General features: G+C 52.3%; 1 protein-coding gene across 1 annotated transcript; it reads right to left on the bottom strand.

Moving 5' to 3' along the window:
* Positions 1 to 1,850: 1,850 nt before the first annotated feature.
* On the bottom strand, positions 1,851 to 18,683 carry CUNH21orf58 (chromosome unknown C21orf58 homolog). The gene is made up of 8 exons (XM_056119650.1): positions 18,631 to 18,683; positions 11,129 to 11,186; positions 7,273 to 7,333; positions 6,927 to 6,988; positions 6,532 to 6,672; positions 5,405 to 5,516; positions 2,487 to 2,581; positions 1,851 to 1,859 (listed from the first exon to the last, which is right to left on the bottom strand). The coding sequence occupies exons 1-8, from the start codon at positions 18,681 to 18,683 to the stop codon at positions 1,851 to 1,853; spliced, it is 591 nt and encodes a 196-aa protein (XP_055975625.1).
* Positions 18,684 to 20,573: the final 1,890 nt, after the last annotated feature.

Below are 20,573 nucleotides of genomic sequence, written 5' to 3' on the forward strand. Positions count from 1 at the left end.
TGTTTCATGGTGCTCACAGGGTCTCGGGCATCTTCTGGGGGCTCCGTGGGCCACACTTGCAGTCCTCATGCTCACACAGTTGTGTGGCGTTGCTGGAACATGCCATGCAGCCTCCCTCACTCCTGTCCTCCAGTTTGCACGTTCCCTGGGCCCCGCAAGTCCTGCATTCCCCTGCGGGTGTGAACCAGTGTCGACCCACGGTGCAGGGTCACCACATTTGTCCGTCAGAGCTGCGCCCGCCATCCCCTCCCAGGTGCACCCCACTCCCTAGGTCGGTGCCCATGCCTGCCTGGGTGGCTCACCACCCTGTTTCCCAGCTCCTCCACAGACTCCAGCACCATTTTGCTCCTTAGCAGCGAGTGAGGGCCATTGTCCGATGTGCCCACCCTGGCTACCCAGAGGGACCACTTCTGTACCACTGACTGCTAGGGGCATCCCCACTTCTGTTCTATGTGGCTGAACACAGGGCTCCCACAGAACCCCAGCACCTGCAGGCTCTTCTCAGCTGATACAGAGGGCTAAGAGTGTCGTTGGAGATGCACACAGAGGGACCTCTCCCCATAGAGCTGGGGGTGACGCCCTCCAAACATCTTTGAGGGCTTGTGCTTTGATGACCTGAGGGAGTCAGGCTGAGATCCCTCAGCTGGACATGCCCCCCACCATCACCCCCCTCCTGCTGTTGAAAAGGTGTGTTATGAGTGTGAAGACGCAAGGACATCAGAAGGCAAGCCCGACGCTATTTCCTGTTGGCACACAGCCAGGGCCAGTCCAACCTGCACCCCAGCCCTACAAAACCCTCTGAGTGGCCCTGCCCACGGGGCTGCCAGCGTCTGGGGGAGTGTCTTTACCCCATGACCCGCCTGCCACTCACCTGCCCTGGGCTTCCCCCATATGCCCTACTTCTAGATGCAGGACCATTTCCTTCCTTCATGAAGCCCAACTGGCCAACAGCTCAGGCTTTCAGTATGGTCAGACCCCGCCCATCAGTCATAAGCTGAGAAGTCAAGGGTTAACAGAGGACAAGCTGGGTGCACCTTCAGTGGTCAGTCATGCAGTCTGGAAATCCTTGCCTGCACACAGCACTGCGCCAGATGGCACAATGGAGCACCCCTGCCATCCACTGGAAGCTGCACCGAACATCCAGCTGAGCACTGCCCCCACCCCCTTCCCTGAGCTTTACCCAGCAGCCCCCTGCTGTCCCCTGGAAGCTGTGCCCAACACCCCCTTCCATGCTCCCATAGAACTGCACCAAGTGTCCAGCTGAGAATCACCTCCACCCACTTCCTCCCCGGAGCTGTGCCCAGCACCCCTTGCTATTCACTCTGGGAGCTGTGCTCAGAACCCCCTGTCTTCAGCCAGGGAGTCATGTATATTAGGGTCCCCTCTCAGCGGGCTCTCTGCTCATGAGGTCACTGCTTGACCCCAGGGACCCTGAGACTGAAACCACAGTAATGTGGCACAGAAATGAGTCCCACCAGGAAAAAGAATCAGGGAGTGAGGTAATGGTTGGATGCACAGGGGGAAAACCCACAACAGGGAGCCGAGCCATAGACCTGTGCAGCAGGACCAATCCCAGATTCCGGTGCCTGTGAGGCATCCCCCACTGCTGGCCGCTGCTCTAGCTACCCAGCACCTGTGCCCTCACAGAATGCAGGGCGCCTGCCTGGCTGGGGACTCAGTTCCTCTGCCCTCAGGATGCCCAGCCTGGGTTCCTCAGAGCCCCCAGGTGGCTCATGATTCCAGTTCTCCACCTGGGCCCTTTGGTATGACAGCACTCACCGGAGCTGATTCCTCCTCAGAGGGGCAGGTGCAGGGCTCACAGGCCTGGAGCCTGGGGGCGTGGAACCCCATCAGCCGCCCTAAGGGAATAGACAGAGGCCATTATAGTGCACCCCACAAAGTAGGTGCTTTTGTGGGGATGTGGCCACCACACTGGGTGGACCAGGAGGTTCCCTGGGTGGATCTCTCGGAAGACAGCAGAGCAGCATCTAGCAGAGGTGGGGGTGCACCCGGGCTCCCCATCCTACCCCCAGGATTCCAGCTAAGACTTACAGGTTGAGGGCAGCTGTGGAGGGCCCAGCCACATGGTGCAGGGTGGGCAGGAAGCCAGCAGCAGAGGGCAGGGTGGTGGCCGAGACCACAGGGGGCCATGGTGAGTATCCCATAGTGCCAGAGGGGGCATAGTGGTGGTGGTGCACAGACAGCGGTTTCTGCCTCTCAACTCGAAGAGCCCCAGGAGGTGGTGGCTGTGGGGTCTTAGCACAAGGTCCCTCTCAGCAGGTCTGTCCCCACGGGGCCCCAGCACTGCGCCCCTCTCAGCAGGCCCCACCCCACAGGGCCCCCTGCAGGAGGGGAACCTTGTCCTCATCTGGAGGGAACAGGGGACACAGAGCCCAGGCAGAGCCAGGCATTCCCCAGGGACCCCTGGGTGTCTGGGTCAGGTTGGTCATCCCCCAGCCCGGGGGGCTCCCCCCCGCTGAGCCCACCTGGAATGCGGCTGGTGGCAGCGCCTTCAGCATCAGCCCCTGCATGAGGATCTGGTGCATCTGTGCATTCTGCATCAGCATCATCTCCACCATGTCTGCAGGGGGGCGGGGTGAGCATGTGCAGGACTCATGGCCTCTGCCATGACTCTCCTGACACAGGCATGAGGCCACACCACGCACATGCTCACACACACATGCAGCCCCAGCTGAGCCAGAAGGGGCAAGTTCTGGCCCCGCAGTAAGTGCCCACAGGGTTACATCAGCCTCCCATTCATGTGTCCACTGAGGACTGGGCTTGCTGCTGGCCCGGCCTCACAGGGCTCCGTTGCTGGCCCAGAGAGAGCCAAGCTTCGTATGCAAAGTGCACTTCCTCCCAAATGCCTTCCTGCCACCATCAAGATGGGACTCAGTGTGGAGGCTGGCCCATGCCCACAGCTGTCTAGACATGCATCTCCGTGGGATCCCTTATTTGGAAGGCTCTGGAGAACACAGATTTTGCCATGGAATCAGGGATTGGGGGCAGGCACTACAGCTGCATTCCTATAACCACTCAACTAAGAGGACATCTAGGAGGGTCAGAAGGAGAGCTACTGACTGTGAGAGGAACAAAGGACTAGCACTCTCCCTGGCTGATAGGCAGCAGGGAAGTTGGCCCAAGAGAGAGTTCAGGCACTAAAATTTTAGCTCACCCTGCATGTGGCTGACCTCTGTCCAATGTATCACCACATATGGCCCAAAACTCCTCAAAAAGGCACATTTTCTATGACCTGTGTCACAGCTGGATGTTCTCTCCCCGTCTCTTCTCTCTCTCTCTTTCTCTCTCTCTCTCCCTCTCTCTCTCTCCTCCTCCTCTAACTCTTATTTTACTTCAGTGACCAAAACCAATGATGTAAAACATGACTCTATTAACAAATGGTGCTGGCAAAACTGGACGGCTACATGCAAAAAACTGGGCTCAGATCTCTGCCTAACACCATGTACAAAAGTAAGATCAAAATGGATCAAAGACCTCAACATCAGACTGGAATCCTTAAGGTACATTGAAGAAAAAGTTGGCAAAACCCTCCATGACATTGAAACTAATGGTATCTTCAAAGATGTCATGCCACTGGCCAAGCAAGTGAAAACAGAGATAGACAAATGGGACTATCTTAAACTAAGAAGCTTCTGCACCTCAAAAGAAACAGTGACCAAAATACAAAGACAGTCTACAGAATGGGAAAGGATATTCGCCGAATACACATCTGACAAGGGGTTGATATACAGGATATACAAAATACTGGTTGAACTCCACAAGAAGAAAACATCCAACCCCATCAAAAAGTGGGGCAACAAAATGAACAGAAATTTTCTCAAAGAAGAAATCTGAATGGCTAAAAGGCACATGAGAAAATGCTCTACATCATTAATCATCAGGGAGATGAAGATCAACAATGAGATATCATTTCACACTACTGGCCCACATCCAAAAGAACAAAAGCAACCTGTGTTGGCGCGGATGTGGCGAGAAAGGAACCCTCCTTCACTGCTGGTGGCAATGCCCACTGATTCAGCCCTTTTGGAAAACAGTATGGACAATTCTCAAAAAATTAGAAATTGAGATCCCATTTGACCCAGCAATACCACTCCTGGGAATATACCCCGGAGAGGCAAAAAAAGTATAGTCAAAGTGACACCTGCACTTGTTTGTTCATTGCAGCACTGTTTCCAATAGCTAGAATATGGAAAAAATCTGAGTGCCCGAGAACAGATGACTGGTTAAAGAAACTTTGGTACATCTACACAATGGAGTACTGTGTAGCTGTTAGGAAAAATGAAGTCATGAAATTTACATGCAAGTGGTACTACATGGAAAATATCATGCTAAGCGAAATGAGCCAGAAAGAGAGGGATAGACATAGAAAGATTGCATTCATTTGGGCAACATAAAGTAACAAAATAAGAGACTAACACCCAAGAACAGCTGTGATAAATACCAGGAGATTCACTCCATGACTTCGAGGCCAGCCGCACACTCTAGGGGTAAAGGCAACTCAGATAGAGAAGGGAGCACCAAATAAAGGGTGCTGGGAAGATTCACCCAGGATGGGAGATGCATGCTGAAAGTAGACTATAGACCTAACATGATTGCCACCCAATGCCTCTTCTGCAAACCACATCACCCAATAGGAGAGAACAAAAGGGAGTACCCTGCCACAGAGGCAGGGTGGGCTGGGGGATGGGGGGGTGGGAGGGATACTGGGATTGGTGGGGGTGGAGAATGGGCACTGGTGGTAGGATGGGTACTCAATCATCATATAACTGAAACCCAAGCACAAAAACTTGTAAGTCTACAACTGTATCTCATGGTGTTTCACTAATAATTTAAAAAAAAATGACTCTAATAGAAATTGTCTAACCAGGGTTTCTAAATAGCTGGCAGAGTCGAGAGCAGAGTCCATAATAGAGACAATGTAACCAGGCCAGAGTGATAGCACAGTGAGTTGGGTGTTTGCCTTGCACATGGCTGACCCGGGAACAAACCCCAGCATCCCATCTTGTCCTCTGAGCACTGCCAGGAGTAATTCCTGAGTGCAGAGCCAGGTGTGACCCAAAAAGAAAAAGAAGGAGAAATGCTCTAACCAAGGGTTCAGCTGAGCTGAGAGCCCAGACCTCTCCAGCCTCCTTCCTGCTAACTCTTGTTTTCTTCCCTCAGAGATAGTCGCTGGTTAAGATTTCTTTTCTCCTATTTTGGGGGATCATAAATTGTATATGCTTTACCACGGAGCTACAATCCTATACAAAGATTTCCTAAAGCTAGGCTATTTTAAAAAAATAACTTCAGTTGAACAGCCAAAAGTGGATCCCAAAGTGACTAGCTTTCAAAACCTCTTCCTTCAGGGGAGGATCTCATATCCCATAACAGCTGGGACACTTACCTTCCTTGATACTTGTTGACCTTTGAGTAGAAACTGTCTGGGAAGGGGGCAGCTGTGCCACTAGTGGTGGCTGTGGGAGCTGCTGAATGATGGTGGCAGGAGATGGGGGGATCTAGGAGGGCAGAAGAATTGTTACCAAGTATCTACCCAGCCACTTGTTCATTGAATCACCCAACCTCATCTGCCCAACAAGCTTTCATCCACCCATCCCTCACCCACCATCCCACTCATCCATTCATCCATTCACCCACTGACCCATCCTTCAATCCACCCAACCACCCACCAGCCATCATCACTTATCTGTCCATAAGTAGGGAACTTTAAATTATTGTCCCTTGAGCTTAAATAGACTTCCTACAACTAGATATTTCAATCTGGGTATTATGTAGGATGTGATATTTGGGCTGATGATTTTGTCTGTCCCTGAACTCATGTTAAAGTTGTAGGATGAGAAAAGTTAAATGAAGTTAAAGAGATAAAGAGATAGTACAGTGGTAGGTGCGGGAGGCCAACCCGGGTTCAACCTCCAGCATCCCATATGGTCCCTGAAGTACTGCCAGAAGTAACCCCTGAATATTGCCTGGTTTGGCCTAAAAACTGAAAACTAACAAAATTTAAAAGTTGTAATGAGGTCAAAAGGGCAAGGCCATAAGTTAATAGGGTTGGTATCCAAACTGCAAGCAGACCCAGGTTCAATCCTCAGCAACCCATATGGTTCCCAAGTCCCTGAGTGCAGAGCCAGGAGTAAGCTCTGAGCACTGCCTGGTGAGTCCCTCAACAAAGAAAAGGAGGGGAAGAGTCTCAGAGGGGGGCCCTTCTCTCCGTAGGAGGCTACAACAGGCTGGCAGACAACTGTAGTTCCCCTTCCTGCTCCTCCTGATCATCCTTCCTTTCCTCCTACTGCTCCTGTCTTCCTGCTGCTCCTTCCCCTACGCCTCTCAGTGGCTGACAGAGATGTCCTCATACAGGGCCCGGTGCATAGCAGACAGACTCTCAGAGCCCACTGTGAGACCCTATGCTGGTCTGAGAGGATGAGGTGTGGAAGAACCCCTGAGTGCTGCTCAGTGGGGTGAGTGGCATAGCCCTGCACACACACAGCTCTGCCCCCTCAGTGCCCGAAGACTGACCAAGTGTTGGATGACACGCTGGGGCTCAGGGGCCAGTGGTGGGGAGGGCGGCAGCTCGGGGGGTAGTGCTGGTCGGTGGGTTCCTCTGCTGGTTCCGCTCCAGGCCTGCGGCCCAGCAAGCTCTTCTAGGAGGTGCTGGTCCTGCCAAACCAGGAGAGCTGCGGCATGGGCCCTGCCCACTGCATTCACTGCCAGGCAGTCCTGCTGGGCATCCCGGGTGCAGCCTGGTGGCTCGTCATATCCTAGTTCCCTCCCTAAGGGTGGGGTTCTGGTATTGCGCACAGCCACTCCTGCACCCGCCACAGCACTGCAGCCCGTGTGGGTTTCGATGTGTGCAGATTCCGGGTGCCTGTGTCCAGGCCTTCTGCAGAACCCTCCCGGGAAGCACCTCGTACCCAGAGCCTGCGCAGCAGCTCCTTCCTCCTCCTCAGAGCGCTCCGCAGCTGGCCCTCGGACCCTGCAAGGGCAGTGCTGGCTGAGAGATGCAGTCAGCCTAGGCCCATGGCCCACAGCCTGTGGGGGAGCCAGACCCAGCCCCCACAAGTGCCTAACCCCCAGGGAGGTGGTGTCTGGGGCCAGCCTATGGGTTGGGGTGTGGGCACTCCAGCATCAGGGACCTGGGGTCTCTCCTGGAAAGGAGGGTCAGTGCAGCCACTCTGGTGTCTTGAACACGAGTAGAAGGGAAGGACTGGGCAGTGGGGGCTCTTGTGCTTTCTGGCTGCCTCCCAGAGGCTGTCTCACCTGGCATGAGTCGGGTGTCCTCAGAATCGCCTTCCACATCCTCACGCTCTTGGTCCAGTTTCTAAGAGAGAGAGAGAGAGAGAGAGAGAGAGAGAGAGAGAGAGATAAAGATGAGGCCTGGAGGGATTGCCCAGCCCTTTTGGCCACATCAGGCCCCAGACAAGTGACAGGAGCAGAATGTGTGTGGCAGGTGGCCTGCCCCTGTGTCCCCAGGAACCGTGTGGTCACTCTGTGTACAGTGAGTGCAGATATACAGCCCAGAGATTTACAGGATCTTCCCCTAAGCACCAGTGTAGGATAACATTAGTTCATCCTTTCTCCTCCATCCTTTCTCCCTTGCCACAGGGAGTTTAGGTTTACTGGGTTACACCCATCACAGTGCTCCTGAGACACTCCCATTCCTCTGTGTTTATCTTTAACTTTTCCTCTGTGCTCTCCTTCCCCTGTCTGTTAATCAATTATATTCCCAAATGAGACCCTGTGACTTGTAAAGTCAGATTCTTCTAAGAACCCTGAATTTTGTATATGTAAGTGAAATACTGCTTTTCTCTTTCCTTTATGTCCTTTGCAGTTTACTTTAGTGCAATGCCCTTTTTGTGTAGACACAGGAAGACAGAGCTATGCTCTTGCAACTTGAGTTAATTGACTCTGAATAATATTTATTCCTGGGCATCTGTCATATTTCCATGACTTAAACCTTAGTTGCCCTTAGTTCCTAGCACCCCAAAAGGAGGATCCTGACAAAGGAATTGGATGAACCTAGGGCAAGCTGTAAGCTACTCTGGCATCGAAAAGAACAGGCCAAGTACCATAAAACTCATAATAAGTTAAATGCATGGTCATGGACAAAATCTGTCATGACCCAAAGAGAAGTAACCGGACAAGGATGCTGCTGGGGTTAGGAAGAACTAATCTGGTCTGAGGACTGTAGTCTGGGATGTACAGCGAGATGTCCCCAGGAAAGTCTCCCTATAAGCTTAATATATCTCTTACTGTGTCCATACTAAATGACTAGAAAGATTATCTTTCTCTCTCTCCTCCCGTTGTTCATCAATTTTGCTCGAGCGGGCACCAGTATCGTCTCACAAAAAATTGTAAGACTTGTTGTTACTGTTTTTGACATATCGAATACGCCACGGGTAACTTGCCAAGCTTTGCTGTGCGGGCGAGATACTCTCGGTAGCTTGCCGGGATCTTCGAGAGGGGTGGAGGAATCAAACCCCGGTCCGCATGCAAGGCAGACGCCCTACCCGCTGTGCTATAGCTCCAGCCCAGAAAGATTATTAAGAAGTAAATCTAAGATGATTGTTTATGGACTAAGGAAAGGAGAAGTACACCCTTAGATGAAATTCTGCCCTTGAGCGGGTCTCCTAGCTGGTTGAGATCTTTGTCTTAGAAGAAGCTTCCTGGAAGGAGGGGCTTTACAAATATTCATTGTGCTACCTCACCTCTGTCTATTTGCTATTCCCAACCTTTGGAGGTTGGGCTCTTAACTAACTGGAAGACAGGAAAGGGGGCAAAGTAAGACTGGAATGGGGGAGAGTGAAAATGGATGGGCAGAGTGAAGCTGGATGGGCAGTGTGAGACTGGGAGGAGAGGAATGTGAGTCTGGTATGGAGATGCAGAAGATTGGAATAAATAGCTACTGATCATCAATCACCGAAAGGTTGGTGGTTTGTGCCCACCCAGGGACGCCAGATGTGTAAACTCACACAATGTTGGAATATAGGACGCCAGATGTGTAAACTCACACAAAAAGGGGCACGGCACCCACAGCAGCGGTGGCTCTATCTCTCCCGCTGCCCGTGTTCAGTAGTCTCACCCTTCTCCCACCCAGGGAGGTCGATGGCGATGGTCAAGCGGAGGAAGGAACGAGGGCCAGGCTGGTTGGTATTAGTCGTAGTTTATTCTGATTCTCTCTTCATCTGTCTCTGCCCCCCTATGCCCAATCTACAGTCTCCTTATATCTCTCTCCAAGAGGAATTGGGGGAACAATTATACATAGGTGTGGTCACAATCAATAGGGGTAGAAATCAATAGGGGTAGAAATCTTAGCCTCAGGGAAGGCCACTCCTAGGACAGATCGTTTCTCAGCAGGAGGACCCACCCTAGAGCAGAATCCCATGGGTGTGCCTCTCCTCTCCTTGTCCGACAAGCATATAAGAATATAATATAAATCATTTTGTATGGATACAGTAAGAAATATCTTAAACTTATAGAATTGCTCTCCTAGGGCCATCTCGATCTCAGACTACGGTGCTCAGGCCAGATAGTCTTTCCCACCCCTAGCAGGATCCTAGTCTTGTCATTACCTTTGGATCATGACAGCATTTGTCTATGATCAAACTCTTAACTTATAGTTAAGAATCATGGCACTTTGGCCTGGCCCATTTCGCTGCCAGGGTAGCTCACCGCTTGCCCTGGGTCCATTCAGTCCCTCGTCGGGACCCTGCTTTTGGGATGTTAGGAACTAAGGGCAACTGAGGCTTAAGTCGAGAAAGCAGATGCCTGGAAGTGAATAATATTCAAGGCCAATCAAATCCTAAAGTTACAAAGCATGATGTTAACCGTCTTCCTGTATCTATACAAAAAGGATATTACTTTAAAGTAAACTGTTCATAAGGCATAAGGAGAGGAGAAAGGCAATATTTCACTCATACATATAAAATCATAGATTTCTGGGAAACTGACTTTACAACTTAACAAAGTCTGATTAAGGGGAAAGCTGATTAACTGGGTGGGAAGGAGAGCATAGGGAAGACTGTTTACATGTAAACACAATGGAAGTGGAAGTGCCTCTGGAGCACTGTGATGGGTGTAACCAGATTGATGGGTGTCACCAGATAAACCTAAGCTTCTTGTGGAAGAAGGACAAAGCAATGTTACCCTACAGGAGGAGAGGAATGTGAGTCTGGTATGGAGATGCAGAAGATTGGAATAAATAGCTACTGATCATCAATCAGTTTTGACGGCTCTGTTCCCTCCTTCATGCGTCTTTGGCAGTGGTGCCAGCCCGGCAGGAATTAGTTTGGAGGGGAACTGAATGCATGCAGCACACATTCACTTTTGTGAACAAACACACCAGCACAGGGTCAGAGGAACCAGCCCAGAAGCATGCTGGGTCCTGGGGGCACAAAGTGAGAACAAAAGAAGTGGGCAGGAAAGGTTCAAAGGGTTGAGCCTCAGCTATGCAAGTGGGCCAGCATCCATCCTGACAGCACATGGTCCCCCTTGCACCCCTCAGCACTGAGCCAGGAGCAGGTCCCCAAACCAAAAACTACAGTAATATAAATAAATAAATAAATAAATAAATGAGAACGAAAGCAGTGCAAAGAAGAAAAACCAAGAAATCACTTTCCTTCATCATGGGGTAAGAAACTGTGTAGAGGTTTGTCAGGGCAGAGATTAGTCTGAAAGGAAGGGAACCCTTTGCCCTTTCCCGCTGTTCTCTGAAGGCTGGTCAACAACATCTGCCCCGGGGTCAGTCAGTGATGAGGTAGGGACAGGTCAGCAGCCCTGGAGGCCCCTGAGCACCGTTTGTTACTGTTGGGTGGCCTGAGTCATCCCTGATACCGCAGGGCCTAAGCAGCATGGCTTCCAGTCTGACCAGAGGCCACCGCACACTGCTTGGGAGGCCAAAGTAAAAAGAAAAGGAGAGGCCAGAGCGACAGTACACTGGACAGGGCACTTGCCTTGCATGTGGCTGACCCAGGTTCACTCCCTGGCATCCCATAAGGTCCCTGAGCTCGCCAGGAGTGATTCCTGAGTGCAGAGCCAGGAGTAAGCACTGACCATTGCTGGGTGTGGCTAAAAGACAAAAAGAAGAAAAAGCCCCACTGCAGTGCCCGGTTCTCACCTTCTCCAGGAGTCTCAGGCACAGGCGGGTCATCTGTTCTCCTGGAAAGTCCTGCATGCTGTCCAGGAAGGGCCACTCTCAGTCCCTGGCCCCTTGAAGGGTCCCCGTGTTGCCCTGCCACCTGAGCCACTGTGTGCAGCCCGGCTGGTGTTGCTGGGCAGCAGGGCAGTTGCCAGGGCTCCTCTGGGCCCTTCCAGGCTGTTCTGTCCTGCGCGGTCTGACCAGTAAATACAGCAGTGCCCAGTGTGGCTGGGTGGGGCATGCCTGGAAGTCATAGTAGGTGGCAACAGAACCTGAGGGCAGGGGAATCCAGGCCTCAGGCAGCCACCCACTGACCTATGGTGGGGACACTTCCAGCCAGATGGGAGTGAGTTAATAGCCCAGGGTGTAGGGGCTGTCAGCGGCCAGCAGGCTTTAGGAGACTTGCCCAGCTTTAGGTGGGACTCTCAGCAACCCCCATAGACCCTTTAAGTTGGGCTTTCAGGGGAGATGTGGGGTCCATACGGTCTACCTGTCCAGGGTCCCTCTGCCATGTCGTGCCTGTGGGATGAGGCAGGAGCTGTGTGAGGCTTAGAAGCCTTTTCTAAAGGGTGTGTGACACAGAGCATGTGGTACTGGCGGGCACAGGCAGCCCAGCCCAGCTGTCCATGCCCGGGAGCTCACCTGTCAGTCACAGCTTGTCAGCCCGCTCAGTACACAGGCGGGAGGGGGATAGATGGGACGAGGTGAGAGTGATCACAGTGTCTGCTCCACCAGGCGCTCACCTAGAAGAGGCATCAGAAACCAAGGATACCCCAAGAACCTTCCTAATACATGTCCTTGGGTTACTGCATCATGGCCCTGACAGTCACCTGACCTTTACAGATCAGGGGCCACGAGTAGGCCAGCTGGCCTTTAACAGACTTTATGCTTTAAGACAGGTCCCACATGAGAAGGTGGCAGAATTCCCCCCTCCCCGGGTTCTGCCCGAGCCTTGTTCTGGGACTGTCTTTGAGGGGCAGCTGTGGACAGGCTCCAGTGGGTCACCTGAGCTCATCAGTAATGTGTCTTTCCCATGCAGGAACATAGACACTATATGGCCCTAGCTACATCTTCTGTGACATTGTGATCACCAAATGTGACTGTTCAAGGGGCAGCAGTTTGCAGAGCTCTTCTCCCTGGGGCTCCTGGAGGGGTGCAAACCACTCAGGCACATGACCCTTCTCTCCTCATATGTCCAGGGCACTACTGAATGCAGCCTGGCCCTGCAGGGCCACCTGTTCCTGGGGGCCACTATCACCTGTAGCCTCACTGTCACTGTTACCTCTTCCTCAGGATTGCTGATGCCCTGGAGGTATGTCCCTCCCAGGCTCCTGTTTCACAGCCACATCCTCCCATTGCTGCTCCCTGGGGGTTGGAGGGAGGTCCTGTGCTGAGACATGACCTAAGAGGTCATGTTGTTTGATGTAGGGTGACTCTGCTGACTCTCCTCACTGCTGCCATCTCCATGAGTTGGCTCCTGTCTCTCAGGAACTCACCATTTGGGCATTTCCCTCTGTGGCATGCAGACCACGTACTGTGAAGCTCACCTAACTAGGTCTTTCCCCTGACACTGTGGAAAGATATGCCCTAAATGTTTCATAGGAACACTTGTGAGAAGCCTACACTGCCACTGGCCATGTGTGAGCAGCACAACTAAACAAAAAGTCAAAGTTGAAATTGGTCTTGGAGTCTGAGAGGTAACCCTGGAGTTGAGTGCCGGCTTGGAAACCCTTGGAAACCGTTGTCCTGGCTCATAATGTCCGACTGTGGGAGGGCAGTGGGAGACCTGTGCTCTGGCGTGAAGCTGAGTCTCTGCTGTTCTTGGAAAGTCTGTGCCTGGCTGTGCCATCTTGCTGCCCCCAGCCCCTATTCTGAGGCACTACCTAGTGTTTGCTCTGTTGCTCATGGCTGTGGGTCAGGAGCAGGAAGTGTAGCCACACAGCGTGATGCCAGGAGAGTTCCCTGCACTTGGTGGCCCTGGGGGTGAGTCCAGGGTGCTCAACTCTAAGGGTGCCTGGGCTGAGAGTGTACCTGCAGTGCTATCAGCACAAAGACAACAATAGAACAGAGGGGTCCCAGAAATCCTGAGTGATTTCAGACCCCTCCTACAAAAGGCTCCCCAATACTACTTTCTGGTTTTGGGTTACACCTGGCAATGCTTGGAAGTCAGCCCCAATGACACGCAGCAGGCCCCTACAATGCAAGGGACTGAGAGTTGGGCACCCGCATGTCAAGCCATGCTTCAGCCCATCAAGAGGCTCTCCTCAATATTTTTATACAGTTGTGTCTCTCAATGTACCCGTAGCTATGACCCCTGTAAAAATCAGTTGGAAAGGAACTGGAGCAATAGCACAGCGGGTAGGGCATTTGCCTTGCACGCAGCCAACCCAGGTTTGATTCCCAGCATCCCATATGGTCCCCTGAGCACTACAAGGGGTAATTCCTGAGTGCAAAGCCAAGAATAACCCCTGGTGTGACCCAAAAAGCACACACACAAAAAATCAGTTGGAAAGATTAAGGATTGGGGTTTACTTCTAAAAAATTAAGAGATCCGGCTTTGCATGCAGGAGGCCTAGGTCTGATCCCTGGGCCTTCCAGGGACCACCAGTAATGACCCCCACATGCACTGAGTTGAGAGCTCCTGAGCTGCACCAGGTGAGGCCTCAAAAACACATAAATAAGTAACAGTAGACCAATTGAGAGACGTAAATACAGGTTGCTGGTAACAGTATAAATCTTATGAAAAATAAAATCTCAGGGATTGATGCTCTTTCATAGAAGGTAAACTTACATACAAGAGATGGTCTTGGGGGGCTGGAGTGATATCACAGCGGGGGGGGGTGTTTGCCTTGTACGGGGCCAACCCAGGTTCGATTTCCAGCATCCCATATGGTCCCCTGAGCACCGCCAGGAGTAATTCCTGAGTGCATGAGCCAGGAGTAACCCCTAAGCATTGCCAGGTGTGACCCAAAAAGAAAAAGAAAAAAAGTAAGAGATTATCTGGTAAGTACAAAGAGTAATCTGGGGCCTAGATAAAAGAACCTATGGCAGGTATCCACAATGGTATATAACTCAGCCATAAGAAATTATAAAGTCATATAATATGCTGCAACATAGAGGGATCTGGAGCGTATCATGCTGTGTAAAGTTAGTAGGAGGGACAAAAGAGCAACAGAGAGTGATCTCTCTCATGTGCAGGATCTAAAGAAACATAATGATGGAATAATGAGTACCCAAAGGCAACAGAAACAAAGAACATGAGAACCCGTCTTCAGTAGGAAACATGCCACTTGAGGGGGCTGGAGGATTGGACAGTGATGGGACAGCGACTATGGTGGAGGGAAGCATTTAACCCAGGAAGAGGTGGTGCTGAAAGGTGGTAAAATGTTATGTATGAAATCCTTATCAACATTGCTGTAAACCACAGTGCAAAAACTTCTTAAAGCAAAGTGCCTCTTATGGAAGCATACTGTTTAGTAGGAGCAAATGCAGGTGGTGGGTATCGATGGAGGAAAGCGGATGGCAGTGAAGGGAAAGGTGTTGAAATATTGTATGCCTGAAATCCAGTTATGAATAATTGTAACTTCAAGGTGATTAAAGAAATTTTAAAATAAAAAAAGAGAGTAATCTAGGGCCTTGAAGATAGTTCAGAGGGCTGGACCCAGGTTCTAGTCTGCACGTCCCGCCCCCTCCACCCCCCAGCACTGCTTGGTGCCTCCCCAGTTGCTACTTAACAGCAAAACTATTTTAAATGTCCTGCTTATTTTCTGGTTTTCTTTAAACAGTCTTACAAAGTAAGAGAAATGTTATTTTTAATTTTTTTTTAAGTTTTTGGATCACATCCAACAATGCTCAGGGGTTACTCATTTCTCAGGGGCCGCTATGGGGATCGAACCTAAGTTGGGTACATATAAGGCAAGCACCTTACCTGCTGTACTGTTTCTCCTCCACAAAGAAAAAAATATATATATATTTTGCTTTTGGGGTCACACTTGGCGATGCTCAGGAATTACTCTTGGTGGTTCTTGGGGAACCATATGGGGTGCTGGGAATTGAACTCGGGTCGGCTGTGTGCAAGGCAAACAACCCTCCCTGTTGCGCTATCGCTCCAGCCTCCCAAGACCATCTTTTGTATGTACATTTACCTTCTATGAAAGAGCATCAATCCCTGAGATTTTAGGGCAGAAAAATAAGATTTATACTGTTACCAGCAACCTGTATTTACTGCTCCCTCAATTGGTCTACTGTTACTTATTTATGCGTTTTTGAGGCCTCATGTGGTGCAGCTTGGGAGCTCTGGCTGTGGATTTAGTCTTGGTAGGACTCAGATTTTTTCTGTTCCTTACTTTGACCAACTTTGAACTTGTTTGTTTAGATAAGAAAACAATTGTTTTCATTCAACAGTCTTTATTCTGAATGACTGTCAAATGTTGCCAGTGTAGTCAAGCTCACTCTTCCGGGAAGCTGATAAGCGCTAACTGACTTTAACCAGAGCTTTGTCAACTGTCACTGTGGTAACTAAGTGCCTGACCAGTCAACAGAAGTGCCTGGCATTCAAGGTATCCTTCCATTTGCTTCAGCAGGATGGGTTGTTTCCTGCTAAACATGCAAGCTCTCTTAGTTTGCATGGTGTAGCCACAAGCCTCAGCCCCCTGAGATGTAGACGTATCCATAAAGCTCATGGGCACTACCCTGGGCAGCTGCATGGCTGGTGGCAGGATTCCCCCTTAAGGATGCTGTCAGTCTACCCTAACATGTTGCTATGCTGATGTGGTCACCACTGGTGGCTCATGCTAGGATGTGGCCCAATTAAACCAAATAGCAGCTTGGAATTTGTGTCAATTTATACAAAGATCTCACAGAGAAGGAAGGGTAGGGACTTGGGAGGAAACCTTCCCCTCTAACCACTAAGTTGGGCACACAACCTGGAAGCCTGGAAGACAAGTTCCTATGTTGGGCAGACAGTTCAGCAGAGGGTGCAGATCCCAGCATAACCATGAACAGCACCTTGAGCACCAGTGGCCAAACATCTACCTCTGCCACTCCAAAATACAGATTAAAATGAGAGAGAAGTACTTGTATTCCCCACAGATTTGCCCAATTCAAGCAGCTCTCTACAGATTTATTATAAAGCAGGAAACAAAACAGGAGCAGAGGCTGACTTGCCTAGATTAAAAGGTGCCTAGGGAGGTGAGAGGGCAGAGCAGCTTGTCAGCCTTGTCAACTTTTTTTTTTTGGGGGGGGTCACACCCGGCAATGCACAGGGGTTACTCCTGTCTCTGTGCTCAGGAATTACCCCTGGCGGTGCTCAGGGGACCATATGGGATGCTGGGAATTGAACCCGGGTCGGCTGCGTGCAAGGCAAACGCCCTACCTGCTGTGCTATTGCTCCAGCCCCAGCCCTGTCAACTTTTGACCACAACCGAAAACTTGCCATGAAGGTAAGGTCTTTGCCTCCCAGGGCTCAGCAGAGACCGCCTTCCAGCAGACTTACTCTCGCTTTCCCATCTGGGGTTGTTGTAGATAGGTAGATTATGGAAAGCCTAGCTCACCCACCTGAAATTCCTGGCATGTAATAGAGCCACTAGTTCTAAGGTTGGCCCACCTTGTGGACAGAGAAAGCAAGACCTGTTAAGATCTTCCCCAGCAGCAGACCCCGAGGAGACTGAAATCTTCCCTACAGTAAGGGCCTGAGGAAATTCCTCAAGAACCCTCAATTTCTTCCTTTAATCCGATTAATTTTAGAGGCTCTACTAAAAGATCAGAGAAGGCTGGACAGCCCCCTCCTCCAGAGAGAAGATTCAGCTGGAACAAAGGCCAGGAAAGGCATTTCAAAGACCATCAACCTAACCCCCTTGGCCACTGCTCTAGCAATTGAGTCTTACCTAGTTAGAAAGTCCCACCTGGGGCAGATTGGAGAAACCCTATAAAAGCCACCTTGAACAAACAAAGTGCATATAAACTGTGCAAGCCCATGTGCTGTCTGTGCCCACGTGTTTCCTGCATCTCCTCTCTTGAAATGTGTACTTTCATATCTAATGCTGGGATGCGTGGAGGGGTTTTCTCCACCTTTGGAGAAGCTCACATTCTCTCTTGAATGCATTACTTTCTCTCCTTTCTTACCTTTCCTCAAAACCCTCAGCTGTTTTTACTTCACTGTTTGTCAACTCCTGAAATTCTTTTCTGCGAGGCAAGACAAGAACCTGACCTGTAAAAGAGCATTTCCTTTCCTGCAAAGAGCATTTCCTTGCCCCAAGCTGAGTCAGTGGCTCACCGAGAAATCAGGTGGCAGGGATCAACTCCCAAGCAGAGAGACCAAGTGGACACCAGGTGGGGCTGGCCCTGCTCTGGCCTCTGCCATGCAGGGACTCACTGCAGACTTTATCAGTGTGAGGATTCTCAGCTGGTGTGTGTGTGTGTGTGGGGGGGGGGTGCAGAGGTAGATTGGGAGAAAGTGACCATCTCTTTCCTCTCTGCCTCACATAAGCCACCATGGGGGCCCACTGACTTCAGGATCCTGAGGTTGCCTCTCCTCAGCCCTCCTGCGCACCAGGACACTGGGATCGGGGACAGCCCCACCACAGGGATCACCCCGTGGCCTGGACCTCGTGAGGCAGCACATCTACACGGGATGGTGCCCTGACACCGCCAAGTGCCTTCTGCATGGTCTGGTGCGAAGCGCACTGATGCTCAGCGTAATTAATCATTAACTGTGCTGGTGACGGGTTGTCTAGCGGTGACAGCCTTGTCTTTTTGATGTCGGTGGGCCCCACGGGTGACTTATGTGAAGTGGGGAGGAGAAAGACGGTTATGTTCTCCCCAGCCGCCTCTGCCACTTGAGACCCAGGGTTACTGGTTCTTCTCTCGCCTTGCAGAAAGGAATTTCAGGAGTAGACAAGCAGTGAAATAAATAGAGTTTATTTGGAGGATTTTTAAGGTGTGGAGGGGGAGAGAGTAAGAGAGAGTAACGTACTCAAGAGAGAACACGGGCTTCTCCAAGGGCGGAGAGAGCCCCTACACACATCCTAGCATTAGACACAAAAGCATGAAAGTACATCTCAAGAGGGGCGATGCGGGCGACACATGTGTTCGGCCACATGGACGCAAGCAGCACATGAGCTCAGGCAGCATATGCGCGCCCTTCCTTTGTTCAAGGTGGCCTTTATAGGTTTTCTCCAGCCAGCCCCCACGTGAAACTTCTTCCCAGGTAAGTTTGTTGCTAATAAGGTTACCAGGGAGGTTGGGAGCAGCGTTGATGGTCTTCTTGGGGCTGAATCACTAAAGTTAATCGGATTAAAAGGGAGGCCCAAAAAGAGGAACTTCATGGGGAGGAGGCCTATATCCTCAGGGTCTGCGGATGGTCTTATCAGGACTTTGTTTTCTGTATCCACAAGGTGGGTCAAGTCCTAGAATTCTTCTTCCTTGAAACTTTGTTAATCCAAGTTTCATTGCCAAGGGCCTTTCCCTATCTACTTGCCTACATCATTTTCACGGCAAAGGCCAGCGCCTGCGCATCTCTGTCCTTCACGGTCATGCCGATGACCAGGCGTGGACACCACAGGCTCTCCGGGCAAGATCACCGCATTATCAGAAGGCGACTTGACTTCCGGGGGCGCGGCTCCGACCACGGCTCCCGGCCCCTAACACACGTCTGGCCGGCCAGAAGCGGCGGGCATTTGCGCCAGTTGGCGCCGCAGACAGAAGTCACGGGCCGCGGCCGGGGCCTAGGGCTGAGCCCCCGGTGATCAAGGGTAGCGCCACCAGCCACCCCGCTCTGTGCTCCCATTGGACGGCGCCTCGCCCGCCACCCCTAGGGCGGCGCGCGCCTTTAAAACTGACCAATCACAGGGCGCGCGGACGGCTTCGCACCCGCTCATTGGCCCGGTCCGAGCGGGGCGGAAGAGGCCACGCGCTGCCGAGACGCTTCCGGCAGGATGGCGGAGTCTGGCGCCGGGCGCGCCGGCCGGGCCGCGCCTGCGCGAGGGCGAGGCCACAGCTTCCTGATTGGCGGCGTGGCCCGGGGCGGGCGCACGTCTGCGTGACAGTTGTCGCGAGGGGAGGGCGAGCCTGGGGGGCAGGGCCAATGAGCGAGGGGGTGGGAGTATAAACAGAGCGAAGGCGGCACCGCGGCGGTCCCAGGCCCCCGGCGCTACGCGAAAAGCCCGTGGGATATGGAAGAGGATGACCAAGAGCAGCGGCGCAGGAAGGTGGAGGCCGGGAGAGCGAAGGTGAGTGGCAGTGCCTTCCCTGCTCCTCCCCGCCGGCCCGCAGGAGCCTTCGGCCGGGCCCTGGGGCTCGCCGGGCTCCGCCAGGAGCGGGCGCGCTCCCGCCCAGCCGCCACCACACGCGTGCCCTTTGGCGCTCGGCTGGAAGCCGTCCCCTGGCCGCCGCCATCTTGAATCCGCCGCCCTGCGCCCGGAGCCGCCCCCGCCGCGCCCCCAGCCAATGGGCGGCCGGGATTGTGGGGCGCCTCTCCGGGAGGCCAGGCGCGGGGCACGCCGGGAGTAGGCGGTACATGCTCGGAGTGGGCGGGGCAGGCCGCTGTCACTCAGGCCCAGGCTGTCCCGCCTGCTCGCCTGCCAGTGAGTGGCTCGGGAGGTTGCTGGCAAGGCTTCCCTTGCGTTTCTGGGGTGTCCGAGGCAACCCAAGCACCCCACTGATGCCCAGTGGCAGGTGTTGACCAAGGGCACTGCCTTGAGCATGCCCCCTGCACTCCTACACTCATGTGTACTGTGCACCGTTCACCGCCCTGCCCTTGTACTCGGAATCAGGTTTTCTGGGGCACTTGTTTTGGGAGATTCGGGGTTTGGGGCCACATCAGACAGTGCTCAGGACTTACTCGTGGCTCTGCGGTCGTGGCTGGCTAGGTGTTCTGGGGCTCGAACTCGATTGGGCAGCAAGCAAGAGGATCTCCTTCCCCACTGTTCTATCGCTGTGGTCTAGGGGGACTTCTTGCGGGCCTGGGAAGCATGGTTGTTCTTTCAGGGTTCATCCCTGCTCCCATCCTTTCACAATTGCTGCTAGGTTTTTAATTGATTCTGGAGGTTTGCTGTCCAAAAAGCCAGTCCTGAGTGATGGCCACCAGCCTGATGACTCTTGCACTGTAATGCTGCCCACGAATCCACTCCTCCTGCTCCCGGGCTCAGATGCAGTTTCCACCGCGTTGCTGTTTATCTTGAGCACCTGCGGCTATGGCTGGGGGACTCTGCCTGGTGAGGCCCCAGCAGAACTCCTGGATATGGACTCACCTCTGGGCTAGGGGGACTCCACATCTCCCAGGGTGCTTACAGTGTCTCCTTCCTGCCTGCCTCGGCTCTTGGGTGGGTGCTTCCCTGCTGTTGGGAATGGGTGTGGGGACTAACCCATTAGTCCACAGACCCTGTGGTCTCCTTCCACCTGTGTTCCTTGGCCGATCTGAAGGGAA

This window comes from Sorex fumeus, unplaced genomic scaffold (genome assembly GCF_029834395.1).
Source record: "Sorex fumeus unplaced genomic scaffold, SorFum_2.1 ptg000041l, whole genome shotgun sequence".
Lineage (NCBI taxonomy): Eukaryota > Metazoa > Chordata > Mammalia > Eulipotyphla > Soricidae > Sorex > Sorex fumeus.